Source organism: Entelurus aequoreus, linkage group LG16, assembly GCF_033978785.1.
Source record: "Entelurus aequoreus isolate RoL-2023_Sb linkage group LG16, RoL_Eaeq_v1.1, whole genome shotgun sequence".
Classification (NCBI taxonomy): domain Eukaryota; kingdom Metazoa; phylum Chordata; class Actinopteri; order Syngnathiformes; family Syngnathidae; genus Entelurus; species Entelurus aequoreus.
The window spans coordinates 49,073,770-49,088,254 of record NC_084746.1 but is presented as its reverse complement, the minus strand read 5'-3'; the positions used below and the strand labels follow the sequence as shown (position 1 = coordinate 49,088,254).

General features: G+C 39.9%; 1 protein-coding gene across 1 annotated transcript in view; it reads left to right on the top strand.

The window, feature by feature from the left end:
- Positions 1-11,146, top strand: part of nfatc4 (nuclear factor of activated T cells 4) — a 31,859-nt gene extending 20,713 nt beyond the window's left edge. Inside the window, exons 7-13 of the mRNA XM_062023190.1 lie at positions 3,579-3,680; positions 3,743-3,930; positions 4,005-4,145; positions 4,265-4,320; positions 4,405-4,531; positions 8,584-9,246; positions 9,325-11,146. Of these exons, the coding sequence (XP_061879174.1) occupies positions 3,579-3,680; positions 3,743-3,930; positions 4,005-4,145; positions 4,265-4,320; positions 4,405-4,531; positions 8,584-9,246; positions 9,325-9,398 (1,351 nt within the window). The 3' untranslated portion in view covers positions 9,399-11,146. The remainder of the gene's footprint in view (positions 1-3,578; positions 3,681-3,742; positions 3,931-4,004; positions 4,146-4,264; positions 4,321-4,404; positions 4,532-8,583; positions 9,247-9,324) is intronic.
- Positions 11,147-14,485: the final 3,339 nt, after the last annotated feature.

The following is a 14,485-nucleotide window of genomic DNA, read 5'->3' as shown; positions in this document are numbered from 1 at the left end:
TTTGCTCATTGGCTCAGAAGGCTAATTGATGATTAGAAAACCCTTGTGCAATCATGTTCACACATCTGAAAACATTTTTAGCTTGTTACAGAAGCTACAAAACTGACCTTCCTTTGAGCAGATTGAGTTTCTGGAGCATCACATTTGTGGGGTCAATTAAACGCTCAAAATGGCCAGAAAAAGAGAACTTTCATCTGAAACTCCACAGTCTATTCTTGTTCTTAGAAATGAAGGCTATTCCACAAAATTGTTTGGGTGACCCCAAACTTTTGAACGGTAGTGTATGTATATATATATATATATATATATATATATATACCTAAATCTGGGGTCAGCAACCGAAAACGTTGAAGGACCCATATTGGACCAAAATCATCATTCCTTATGAAGTGCTTAAAATAAAAACAATATGAGGGTATCAGACTTAACGATTGTGGCACTATGACATCAGCGTACTGATAAATGAGCTACCTTCTATTGTAAAGTGTATGTAGGTCTATGTAATGCAACATTGCAATTAAAAGAAAAACATTTTGCCAGTCAAAATAATCCATCTTTCATGACATCAAGTTGTTAAATTGTTCAATTAAATGTGCCATTTTTGACATGTTCACATGAGATCATCCATCTAGGGCTGCAACTAACAACTAATTTGATAATCGATTAATCTGTCGATTGTTACTTTGATTAATCGATTAATCTGTCTATTATTACTTTGATTAATCGATTAATAATCGGATAAAAGAGACAAACTACATTTCTATCCTTTCCAGTATTTTATTGAAAAAACAGCGTACTGGCACCATACTTTTTTTATTATTGTTTCTCAGCTGTTTGTAAATGTTGCAGTTTATAAATAAAGATTTATAAAAAATAAAAATAAAATCTATGCGCATAGCATAGATCCAACGAATCGATGACTAAATTAATCGCCAACTATTTTTACAATCGATTTTAATCGATTAGTTGTTGCAGCCCTACATCCATCCATCCATCCATTTTCTACCGCTTGTCCCTTACGGCAGTGGTCCCCAACCACCGGTCCCACAAGAAATAAAAAAAATAAATAAAAAAAATAAATAAATATTATTTTATTTAAATAAAACAAATTAACATAAAAAACAAATATATACATTATATATCAATATAGATCAATACAGTCTGCAGGGATACAGTCCGTAAGCACACATGATTGTATTTCTTTATGAAAAAAACAAAAAAAACAATAATACCCCCCGGGTCCGTGGAACAAATTTTCAAGCGTTGACCGGTCCGCAGCTACAAAAAGGTTGGGGACCACTGCCTTACGGGGTCGCGGGGGGTGCTGGAGCCTATCCCAGCTGCATTCGGGCGGAAGGCGGGGGTACACCCTGGACAAGTCGCCACCTCATCACAGGGCCAACACAGATAGACAGACAACATTCACACTCATATTCACACTCTAGGGCCAATTTTAGTGTTGCCAATCAACGTATCCCCAGGTGCATGTCTTTGGAGACACCCAAAATGTACATGAACATAAAGAATGTGGGATTTACAATATTAACTATGAACGATAAAACACGGAATATCGACAACATATGAACGTCACCCCCCCCCCCCCCTCTCTCGATTTACATATTTTACAATCAAGCCAAACGCAACAAAAATGCAACAAACACAGCGAAATATGAACGCGAAGGGTAAAAAAAACAAAAACACCGACAATCTGATATATCTGATATCACTAAGCTTTAGAACAGGGGTCACCAACCTTTTTGAAACCAAGAGCTACTTTTTGGGTACTGATTAATGCGAAGGGCTACCAGTTTGATACACACTTAAATAAATTGCCAGAAATAGCCAATTTGCTCAATTTACCTTTAACTCTATGTTAAAAAAAAAAAAAAGGTAGAAAAGCGCTATACAAGTACGACCATTATTAATAATTAATGATATTTATCTTTGTGGAAACACTGATCATCTTAATGCAGGGGTCACCAACGCGGTGCCCGCGGGCACCAGGTAGCCCGTAAGGACCAGATGAGTAGCCCGCTGGCCTGTTCTAAAAATAGCTCAAATAGCAGCACTTACCAGTGAGCTGACTCTATTTTTTAAATTGTATTTATTTACTAGCAAGCTGGTCTCGCTTTGCCCGACATTTTTAATTCTAAGAGAGACAAAACTCAAATAGAATTTGAAAATCCAAGAAAATATTTTAAAGACTTGGTCTTCACTTGTTTAAATAAATTCATTATTTTTTTTACTTTGCTTCTTATAACTTTCAGAAAGACAATTTTAGAGAAAAAATACAACCTTTAAAATGATTTTAGGATTTTTAAACACATATACCTTTTTTACCTTTTAAATTCCTTCCTCTTCTTTCCTGACAATTTAAATCAATGTTCAAGTAAATTTTTTTTTTTTATTGTAAAGAATAATAAATACATTTTAATTTTATTCTTCATTTTAGCTTCTGTTTTTTCGACAAAGAATATTTGTGAAATATTTCTTCAAACTTCTGATTAAAATTCAAAAAAAAAATTCTGGCAAATCTAGAAAATCTGTAGAATCAAATTTAAATCTTATTTCAGAGTCTTTTGAATTTCTTTTAAAACATTTTGTTCTGGAAAATCTAGAAGAAATAATGATTTGTCTTTGTTAGAAATATAGCTTGGTCCAATTTGTTATATATTCTAACAAAGTGCAGATTGGATTTTAACCTATTTAAAATATGTCATCCAAATTCTAAAATTAATCTTAATCAGGAAAAATTACTAATGATGTTCCATAAATTCTTTTTTAAATTTTTTCAAAAATATTCGAATTAGCTAGTTTTTCTCTTCTTTTTTTCGGTTGAATTTTGAATTTTAAAGAGTCGATATTATCGGCCGATAAATGCGTTAAAATGTAATATCGGAAATTATCGGTATCGTTTTTTTTATTATCTGTATCGTTTTTTTTTGTTTGTTTTTTTTAATTAAATCAACATAAAAAACACAAGATACACTTACAATTAGTGCACCAACCCAAAAAAACTCCATCCCCCCATTTCTTTCTGTTATCAATATTCTGGTTCCTACATTATATATCAATATATATCAATACAGTCTGCAAGGGATACAGTCCGTAAGCACACATGATTGTGCGTGCTGCTGCTCCACTAATAGTACTAACCTTTAACAGTTAATTTTACTCATTTTCATTAATTACTAGTTTCTATGTAATTGTTTTTATATTGTTTTACTTTCTTTTTTATTCAAGAAAATGTTTTTAATTTAGTTATCTTATTTTATTATTTTTTTAAAAAGTACCTTATCTTCACCATACATGGTTGTCCAAATTAGGCATAATAATGTGTTAATTCCACGACTGCATATATCGGTTGATATCGGTATCGGTAATTAAAGAGTTGGACAATATCGGAATATCGGATATCGGCAAAAATCCATTATCGGACATCCCTATTAAAAAGTCATACATTTTAACTTTTTGAAACAGATACCGATAATTTCCGATATTACATTTTAAAGCATTTATCGACATTTCTATACAGAACCACTTTGGATTTGGTCAGCCCTTCACCAGTCTCTTTTCAGGGTGACCGGGAAAATGGTGGGCACTGCAAGTCACGAGAGCATCCAGGCGGGCACCAAACTGCTGGACATCCCTCTTAATCCGGAGAACCACATGGCCGCACTGTGAGTAGACTGAGGTTGTGTTTGGCAGACTGCAATGACGATACTATCGTTGGACGCCACAGCATCGACTGCGCCGGGATTCTCAAACTGAGGAACTCGGACATCGAGCTAAGAAAAGGCGAAACGGACGTCGGGAGGAAGAACACGCGCGTCCGCTTGGTGTTCCGCACGCATCTACCTTTGGCCCCCCCAGTTTCCCCCCCTGGTCGCATCCTAGCTCTGCAGGTGGCCTCGCTACCCATCGAATGCTGTGAGCGGCGAACGTTTCAGGTTAGATGGCGGCGACGCATCGGACTGATTTGTCCTCTTCTCCCCGCGCCGCAGCCCAGCGGTCAGCGCAGGAGTTGCCCGTCATCGAGTCGGTCAGCCTCACTTCCTGTTCCGTGGAGGGTGGTGAGGATCTGTTGCTGAGCGGAACTAACTTCATGCCCATCTCCAGGGTTGTTTTCATGGACAGATCCACTGGTGAGTGCTCACTGTAGATTCTCTCCATTGTTGTGTTGTAATGCACTCGCTACAGTACATATACGGTACAAATCGAGGTAAACCAAGCCTGGATGTTGATTGTTCTTCCAACCAATCAGATGGCAAACTTCATTGGGAGCAGGAGGCCCCCGTGGACCGAGACAACAGCAACGAGGTAGTTTTTGGACACTTTTTTTTTTGTCATTTGCTGCAAGGTTCTTACTTCCTTCTGTATCAATACGGTTGGTTGTCCCTGCAGTGTTTGCTGTGTGTGAGGGTCCCTCCCTACTGCGACCTGTCCGTCAGTCGCCCAGTGTCGGTCAATCTTTACGTGTCCAACGGGAAGAGGAAACGGAGCAGCAGTCATTGCTTCAAATATCTCCCTAGTTAGTATGCACGTCACACATCTAACAACATAACATAAATGTGAATGAACCCTTCAGATCTGGAGATGTCCGATAATATCGGCCTGCTTTAAAATGTAATATCGGAAATTATCCACTCCACTTTAGGTCTATTTGTATCTTCCATTAGCAGGACACTGTTTTGATGTGATTTTGGCCATCGGTACAAATAAACCTTAAAGGCCTACTGAAATTATTTTTTTTTTATTTAAACGGGAATAGCAGATCCATTCTATGTGTCATACTTGATCATTTCGCGATATTGCCATATTTTTGCTGAAAGGATTTAGTAGAGAAAATCGACGATAAAGTTCGCAACTTTTGCTCGCTGATAAAAAAAAGCCTTGCCTGTACCGGAAGTAGCGTGACGTCACAGGAGCTAGTATTCCTCACAATTCCCCATTGTTTACAATGGAGCGAGAGAGATTCGGACCGAGAAAGTGACGATTACCCCATTAATTTGAGCGAGGATGAAAGATTTGTGGATGAGGAACGTGAGAGTGAGGGACTAGAGTGCAGTGCAGGACGTATCTTTTTTTCGCTCTGACCGTAACTTAGGTACAAGCTGGCTCATTGGATTCCACACTCTCCTTTTTTATTGTGGATCACGGATTTGTATTTTAAACCACCTCGGATACTATATCCTCTTGAAAATGAGAGTCGAGAACGCGAAATGGACATTCAGTGCCTTTTATCTCCACGACAATACATCGGCGAAATGCTTTAGCTACGAGCTAACGTGATAGCATCGTGCTTTAACTGCATATAGAAACAAAATAAATAAACCCCTGACTGGAAGGATAGATAGAAAATCAACAATACTATTAAACCGTGGACATGTAAATACACGGTTAATGCTTTCCAGGCTGGCGAAGGTTAACAATGCTGTGCTAACGACGCCATTGAAGCTAACTTAGCAACTTAGCAACGAGACCTCACTGAATTATGCTAAAAACATTAGCTCTCCACCTACGCCAGCCAGCCCTCATCTGCTCATCAACACCCGTGCTCACCTGCGTTCCAGCGATCGGCAGAAGGACGAAGGACTTCACCCGATGCGTTTGGCGGCCCGGAGACGTAGGAAGTCAAGGTGAGGTCGGCGGCTAGCGCGGCTAGCGCTCCAACAAAGTCCTCCTGGTTGTGTTGCTGTAGTCCGCTGCTAATACACCGATCCCACCTACAACTGTCTTCTTTGCAGCCTTCATTGTTCATTAAACAAATTGCAAAAGATGTCCAGAATACTGTGGAATTATGAAATGAAAACAGAGCTTTTTGTATAGGATTCTACGGGGTACCATAACTTCCGTTACTCTGACTTCGTCACGCGTTTACGTCATCATACCGCGATGTTTCAGCCGGATATTTCCCGGGAATTTTAAATGTCACTTTATAAGTTAACCCGGCAGAATTGGCATGTGTTGCAATGTTAAGATTTCATCATTGATATATAAACTATCAGACTGCGTGGTCGGTAGTAGTGGCTTTCAGTAGGCCTTTAATTTAGTTTTTCTATAAAGCGAAACAAACGTTTTTTTTTTGCATTATAAATTATAAAACAAAGCCGATTCCTGCCCAGTTTTTATTTACACAAAAAACATAATTTAAAGCAAATAGAGCACCAAACTGCACAAACTGCTGCTTAGGGGCATTTAAGTGCATACAGATACAAAAATGTAATATTCAGGCCTGAGCTGGGAACCCTATGCAGAACTTTCAATAGTTTGTGTTAATAGAACCACAATTTCTAGCACTTAAAAAAACCTAGCGTTAGACGAGTTGTATAAGGTCTTTATTTGAAGATGTCAAGATCACTTTATCGCTCTGTATGATCAAAGCCATTTTTTAATGGCTATGCTAGTTTAACCCTTGTGTGGTGTTCGGGTCTGTGGGACCTGTTTTCATTTTTTATTCAAAGAAAAATGATACAATTAATTAGGGATGTCCGATAATATCGGCCTGCCGATATTATCGGCCGATAAATGCGTTAAAATGTAATATCGGAAATTATCGGTATCGTTTTTTTCATTATCTGTATCGTTTTTTTTTTTTATTAAATCAACATAAAAAACACAAGATACACTTACAATTAGTGCACCAACCCAAAAAACCTCCCTCCCCCCATTTATTTCTGTTATCAATATTCTGGTTCCTACATTATATATCAATATATATCAATACAGTCTGCAAGGGATACAGTCCGTAAGCACACATGATTGTGCGTGTTGCTGGTCCACTAATAGTACTAACCTTTAACAGTTAATTTTACTCATTTTCATTCATTACTAGTTTCTATGTAACTGTTTTTATATTGTTTTACTTTCTTTTTTATTCAAGAAAATGTTTTTAATTTATTTATGTTATTTTATTTATTTATTTAAAAAGTACCTTATCTTCACCATACATGGTTGTCCAAATTAGGCATAATAATGTGTTAATTCCACGACTGCATATATCGGTTGACATCGGTATCGGTTGATATCGGTATAGGTAATTAAAGAGTTGGACAATATCGGAATATCGGATATCGGCAAAAAGCCATTATCGGACATCCCTACAATTAATTCATTTTTCAAACCGAGACTCACTGACTTTGGCTCATTTTCTGTGAAGAACATATATCAGAATACATATTTAATGACCACACACCATACACCCCCCTACACATTTATATTACATATAAGATGTCCGGGTCCACTAATAGAAGCCGATAAATGCTTTAAAGTGTAATATCGGAAATTATCGATTTCAACCTCCCGATTTTCCCGGGAGACTCCCGAATTTCAGTGCCCCTCCCAAATTTCTCCCGATCTCCACCCGGACAACATTATTGGGGGCGTGCCTTAAAGGCGCTGCCTTTAGCGTCCTCTACAACCTGTCGTCACGTCCGCTTTTCCTCCATATTAACAGCGTGCCGGCCCAGTCACATAATATATGCGGCTTTTACACACACATAAGTGAATGCAAAGCATACTTGGTCAACAGCCATACAGGTCACACTGAGGGTGGCCGTATAAACAACTTTAACACCGTTACAAATATGCGCCACACTGTGAACCCACACCAAACAAGAATGACAAACACATTTCGGGAGAACATCCGCACCGTAACACAACATAAACACAACAGAACAAATACCCAGAAACCCTTGCAGCACTAACTCTTCCGGGACGCTACAATATACACCCCCCCCCCCCCGCCCCCCATTTCCTGAATTCGGAGGTCTCAAGTTTGACAAGTATGCTCTAGTATACTCTGGACTGAAGCTGTGTGCCTTCATTGTTTTTGTAGCTGTTGTTTTGAGGCATATTTTAAAAAAAGGAAAGAAAATAATGCACTTTGTGAAAGTCAAAGTGGGTATCAGGATTATCTCAGGGAGAGCATGTCCCAAATTCCAAGCTGCTGTTTTGAGGCATGTTAAAAAAAAATAATGCACTTTGTGACTTCAATAATAAATATGGCAGTGCCATGTTGGCACTTTTTTCCATAACTTGAGTTAAAGTTGTTCTCTTATTTTGGTAAAACTTGTTTTTGATTGATTGATTGATTGAAACTTGTATTAGTAGATTGCACAGTACAGTACATATTCCGTACAATTGACCACTAAATGGCAACACCCGAATACGTTTTTCCAACTTGTTTAAGTCGGGGTCCACGTTAATCAATTCATGGTAAAGCTACATTGTTTAACGCATCCAGCGGGGCATCACAACAAAATGAGGCATGATAATGTGTTCATTCCACGACTGTACAGTATATATCGGTATCGGTTGATATCGGAATCGGTAATTAAGAGTTGGACAATATCGGCAAAAAAGCCATTATCGGACATCTCTATTCAGATCGCTGGCTAGTTGGATACATTTCACTTATTTTGATATTGGCAACCACTGCAAATGCTGTACAAAGTAACCCAAAATACACACGTTTGGACATGGGAGTACGCCATGGCGATGTACTGCATGGTCCTCCTGCCCCTTTGCGGTAACCTGTGACTGTATTTTTGGGACCCATCCATATCTTTTTTCTTCCTGCAGTCATGTTCAAGGAGGAGGAGGAGCCCCTGTTGTCCCTGCCCCAAGACAGAGGTCAGTCCAGAATGAACAGCGATCAACGCGTGAGGGCTGACCCCATGTTGGATGAGCAGACGAGCCTTGGCTTCCACCTGCCCCCCTACTCCTCCCCTCCATGCACAAGCCTGGCCTACCAGGAGGAGTATGGCGCCGAAGTGGCGGCGGATGAGCCCGGTGTGTCGGGCCCCCCCATGTCCGAGCATCACGATGGCTTTGAGAACCTAGAGTTGGGTTTTACCGAGCTCCTCCCGCCTCTTTACCTCCGTGGTCCTCAACCTCCGTCACCTTCCCCCTGGTTGGACTCCCCCTACCTGTCCTCCTCCCCCTCACCCTCCCATTCCACCTCTCTTAGCCCATTCCCAGCCGGGAGCCCCATCTCCACGTCCCCTCTGCCTCCGTTTCCCACTCCCCCGTACCCGCAGTACTCCATTTACCCTCCCTCCTCTCCTGCCCACATGAACCCATACCAGGACATAGTTTCGGCACCCTATTCTAATTACGAGAGCTGGGACCCCCCTGGGAGTGCGCAGGGCATGGGTCACGGGGACGAGAGGGATGCCAAGATTCAAGGATGTCCTCTGGAGTCCGGTGGCTCCACCCCCATGCACCCCATCACTTTTGAGGAAGGTGAGTGGAAGCCAAGTGGGTTTTTTTTTTAAGAAAAATGTTTTTTTATTTCCACATCCTGCTCTGTTTGGTCCACAGTGACAGAGTACATCGGGCAGGACCTGCAGTCTTACCAGGCCGCATCCCACATGGACCACAAGCAGCCACACTGATCACCACTTAGCATCATTCCTATTACAATGCACTTGTCCTATAGCACAACTTCCTGCTCCACTTTCGGTCTATTTGTATCTTCCATTAGCAGGACACTGTTTTGATGTGATTTTGGCCATCGGTACAAATATGCCTTTATTTAGTTTTTCTATAAAGCGAAACAAACGTTTTTTTTTTGCATTATAAATTATAAAACAAAGCCGATTCCTGCCTAGTTTTTATTTACACAAAAAACAACATTTAATGCAAATAGAGCACAAAACTGCACAAACTTGTGCTTAGGGGCATTTAAGTGCATGTTAGAGATGTCTGATAATATCGGGCTGCCGATGTCGGCCGATAAATGCTTTAAAATGTAATATCGGAAATTATCGGTATCGGTTTCAAAAAGTAAAATGTATGACTTTTTAAAACACCGCTGTGTACACGGACGTAGGGAGAAGTACAGAGCGCCAATAGACCTTAAAAGGCACGGCCTTTGCGTGCCGGCCCAATCACATAATATCTACGGCTTTTCACACACATAAGTGAATGCAAGTCATACTTAGTCAACAGCCATACAGGTCACACTGAGGGTGACCGTATAAACAACTTTAACACTGTTACAAATGTGCGCCACACTGTGAACCCACACCAAACAAGAATGACAAACACATTTCGGGAGAACATCCGCACCGTAACACGACATAAACGCAGCAGAACAAATACCCGGAACCCCTTGCAGCACTAACTCTTCCGGGACGCTACAATATACATATATACACTTATATATATATACACACACTACCGTTCCAAAGTTTGGGGTCACATTGAAATGTCCTTATTTTTGAAGGAAAAGCACTGTACTTTTCAATGACGATAACTTTAAACTAGTCTTAACTTTAAAGAAATACACTCTATACATTGCTAATGTGGTAAATGACTATTCTAGCTGCAAATGTCTGGTTTTTGGTGCAATATCTACATAGGTGTATAGAGGCCCATTTCCAGTAACTATCACTCCAGTGTTCTAATGGTACAATGTGTTTGCTCATTGGCTCAGAAGGCTAATTGATGATTAGAAAACCATTGTGCAATCACGTTCACACATCTGAAAGCAGTTTAGCTCGTTACAGAAGCTACAAAACTGACCTTCCTTTGAGCAGATTGAGTTTCTGGAGCATCACATTTGTGGGGTCAATCAAACGCTCAAAATGGCCAGAAAAAGAGAACTTTCATCTGAAACTCGACAGTCTATTCTTGTTCTTCGAAATGAAGGCTATTCCACAAAATTGAACGGTAGTGTATATATATAACTTGAGTTGATTAATTTTGGAAAACCTTGTTACATTGTTTAATGCATCCAGCGGGGCATCAAAACAAAATTAGGCATAATAATGTGTTAATTCCACGACTGTATGTATCGTATCAGTTGATATCGGAATCGGTAATTAAGAGTTGGACAATATCGGACATCTCTAGTGCATATAGATACAAAAATGTATTATATTCAGGCCTGGACTGGGAACCCCATGCAGAACTTTCAATAGTTTGTGTTGATAGAACCACAATTTCTAGCACTTAAAAAAACCTAGCATTAGACGAGTTGTATAAGGTCTTTATTTGAAGATGTCAAGATCACTTTATCGCTCTGTATGATCAAAGCCATTTTTTAATGACTATGCTAGTTTAACCCTTGTGTGGTGTTCGGGTCTGTAGGACCCGTTGTCATTTTTTTATTAAAAGAAAAATTATACAATTAATTTTTCAAACTGAGACTCACTGACTTTGGCTCATTTTCTGTGAAGAACATGTATCAGAATACATATTTAATGACCACACACCATACACCCCCCCTACACATTTCTATCACATATAAGATGTCCGGGTCCACTGGACCCAGGGCTAACAGAAGTGTGGAAAGTGGTGTTCTGTGTACCACACACACACACACACACCTAGACAGGAGGAGGACAGAGTGTAGGTACACAGAACATCAGAGGGTCAAATGTGCAAGAAAATGAGAGCAGACAGTGTTGACAAACAATGTTGCAACCTTGTGTGGGAACCGCAGGTGCAGAAACACAAAAGAAGAATCCCTGTGGGATGCAGAAATCGGTGCAACGTTCATATTGTTCTTATTAACTTTTATGTTAAAATACTGAACAGATGTTTATTGGGATAAGGTAAACATCTGTTCAGTATTTTAACATAAAAGTGTTTGATTGTGAGGCATTAAAAGCCACAAAATGCAACGGGTCCATCAGACCCACAAAGTAACAACAATATGAACCTTACACAAGGGTTAAACTCACACACAGACAAATGAACGAAGGCCACACTTAGTCAACAGCCATACATGTCACACCGAGGGTGGCCGCACAAACAGCGCCACCACTGTCATAAATATGTGCCATATTGTGAAACCACACCAAACAACAATGACAAACACATTTCGGGAGAATATTTGCACCGCAACACAACATAAACAAATTCATAACATAAACAAATACCCAGAATTCCCTGCAGTACCAACTTTTCCGGAACGCTACAATACCAACATTATGACCAGCATTATTCACTATAATTAGGGTATTCTCAGTGCTTTGCCATGTTTTAGCAGCCCCCCACAAAAAGCTCACATTATCTGGTGTGTGTGGCAAAGTGTCAACGAACTTTGCTGGTTTAAAAAAAAAAAAGAGACAAAAAAGAGACAAAAAAAAGCAAGAGTTTAAGTACACGTTGGTGGAGAGCTGCATTCCTTACCTGTTTGAACAGGTGAGTGTGTGCCATCTATTATGCAAGGGTGTGCGTGTGCGTGTGTGTGTGTGTGTGTGTGTGTGTGTGTGTGAGTGACAGGAAGCTTGTGCAAGTTTTTTAGTCATACAATTTATTCCCTTCGGCAATGTTTCACTCGACAAAATAATAAGTCTAAATGTGCGTCATCCTGATTATAATAATCATAATGTAGCTGAGATAGGCTCCAGCACCCCCCCCCCCCGCGACCCTGAAAGGGACAAGCGGTAGAAAATGGATGGATGTATGGATAATAACAAAACAATACAAGTCATTATAATATGAAAGTACTCAAATATTTCATAGTACATGATGAGAGAGAAACTTTGTGTCACTATTCAGCTACAATACAGTAGTTGCACATCACTACCAACAATAGCAATACACGTATTAGTCCACTGACAACTATCCATCCATCCATCCATTTTCTACCGCTTGTCCCTTTCGGGGTAACGGGGGTGCTGGAGCGACAACATTCACCCTCACATTCACACACTCGGGCCAATGTTAGTGTTGCCAATCAACCTATCCCCAGGTGCATGTCTTTGGAGGTGGGAGTACCCAGAGGACCAACTAAACCAGACCTGGGCCAATTAAGGCCCGGGGGCCACATCTGGCCCACCGGACATTCCTAAATATTTTTTTTTAGATCTCTAAGATGGAAAGTGTAGCTGCCATTATGATGTGCAGTGATGTTCTCAAATGACCGGAAGTATTCCAATGGTTGAAATATGCGCTTTTACATGATATACTAGTTACTATGGTCATCTTATTATTTACTATAGTAATCTAATTAGTTACTATGGTAATCTAAGTGACAGCAGCTCAGACCAGGCACCAAGCAGTGTGGGTGGGGAGCGTTTCCACGGAGTGTTTCCAGAGTGGCCAGCCTGAAATGCGGGTTTCAGGGACAGACGCGGAAGTAGATTTTCACGACAAAGTTCTAAGGCTTAGTGATACATCAGATATATCAGATTGTAGGTGGGGTTTTTTGTACCCTTCGCGTTCATATTTGGCTGTGTTTGTTGCATTTTTGTTGCGTTTTCGCTTCATTGTAAAATATGTCATATGTTGTCAATATTCAGTGTTTTATCGTTCATAGATAATATTGTAAATCCCACATTCTTTATTTACATGTACACTACCGTTCCAAAGTTTGGGGTCACATTGAAATGTCCTTATTTTGGAAGGAAAAGCACTGTACTTTTCAATGAAGATAACTTTAAACTAGTCTTAACTTGAAAGAAATACACTCTATACCAGGGGTCGGCAACCCAAAATGTTGAAAGAGCCATATTGGGACCAAAAATACAAAAACAAATCTGTCTGGAGCCGCAAAAAATTAAAAGCCATATTACATACAGATTGTGTGTCTCACTGTGTCATGAGATATCAATTGAATTAAGAGGACTTAAAAGAAACTAAATGAGCTCAAATATAGCTACAAATGAGGCATAATGAGGCAATATGTACATATAGCTAGCCTAAATAGCATGTTAGCATCGATTAGCTTGCAGTCATTCAGTGACCAAATATGTCCAATTAGCACTCCACACAAGTCAATAACATCAACAAAACTCACCTTTGTGCATTCACGCACAACGTTAAAAGTTTGGTGGACAAAATGAGACAGAAAAAGAAGTGGGATAAGACACGTCCTGGAAAGTCGGAGAAAGCTATACATGGAAACAAGCTAAGGTGAGTTCAAGGACCGCCAAAATTAGTAGGACAAAACGGCGCTCGCCAAATACTCGAATCAGTGAAGCATGTTTAATATAAACAGTGTGCTTTATAACAATTAGGGAGGTTTGTGTCATGTTTGTCCTCCTACAGAAACCATATTAGAACAAAAAATATATTTTTTTCCGCTCATCTTTTTCCATTTTTCATACATTTTTGAAAAACCTCCAGAGAGCCGCTAGGGCGGCGCTAAAGAGCCGCATGCGGCTCTAGAGCCGCGGGTTGCCGACCCCTGCTCTATACATTGCTAATGTGGTAAATGACTATTCTAGCGGCAAATGTCTGGGTTTTGGTGCAATATCTACATAGGTGTATAGAGGCCCATTTCCAGTAACTATCACTCCAGTGTTCTAATGGTACAATGTGTTTGCTCATTGGCTCAGAAGGCTAATTGATTAGAAAACCCTTGTGCAATCATGTCCACACATCTGAAAACAGTTTAGCTCGTTACAGAAGCTACAGAACTGACCTTCCTTTGAGCAGATTGAGTTTCTGGAGCATCACATTTGTGGGGTCGATTAAACGCTCAAAATGGCCAGAAAAAGAGAACTTTCATCTGAAACTCGACAGT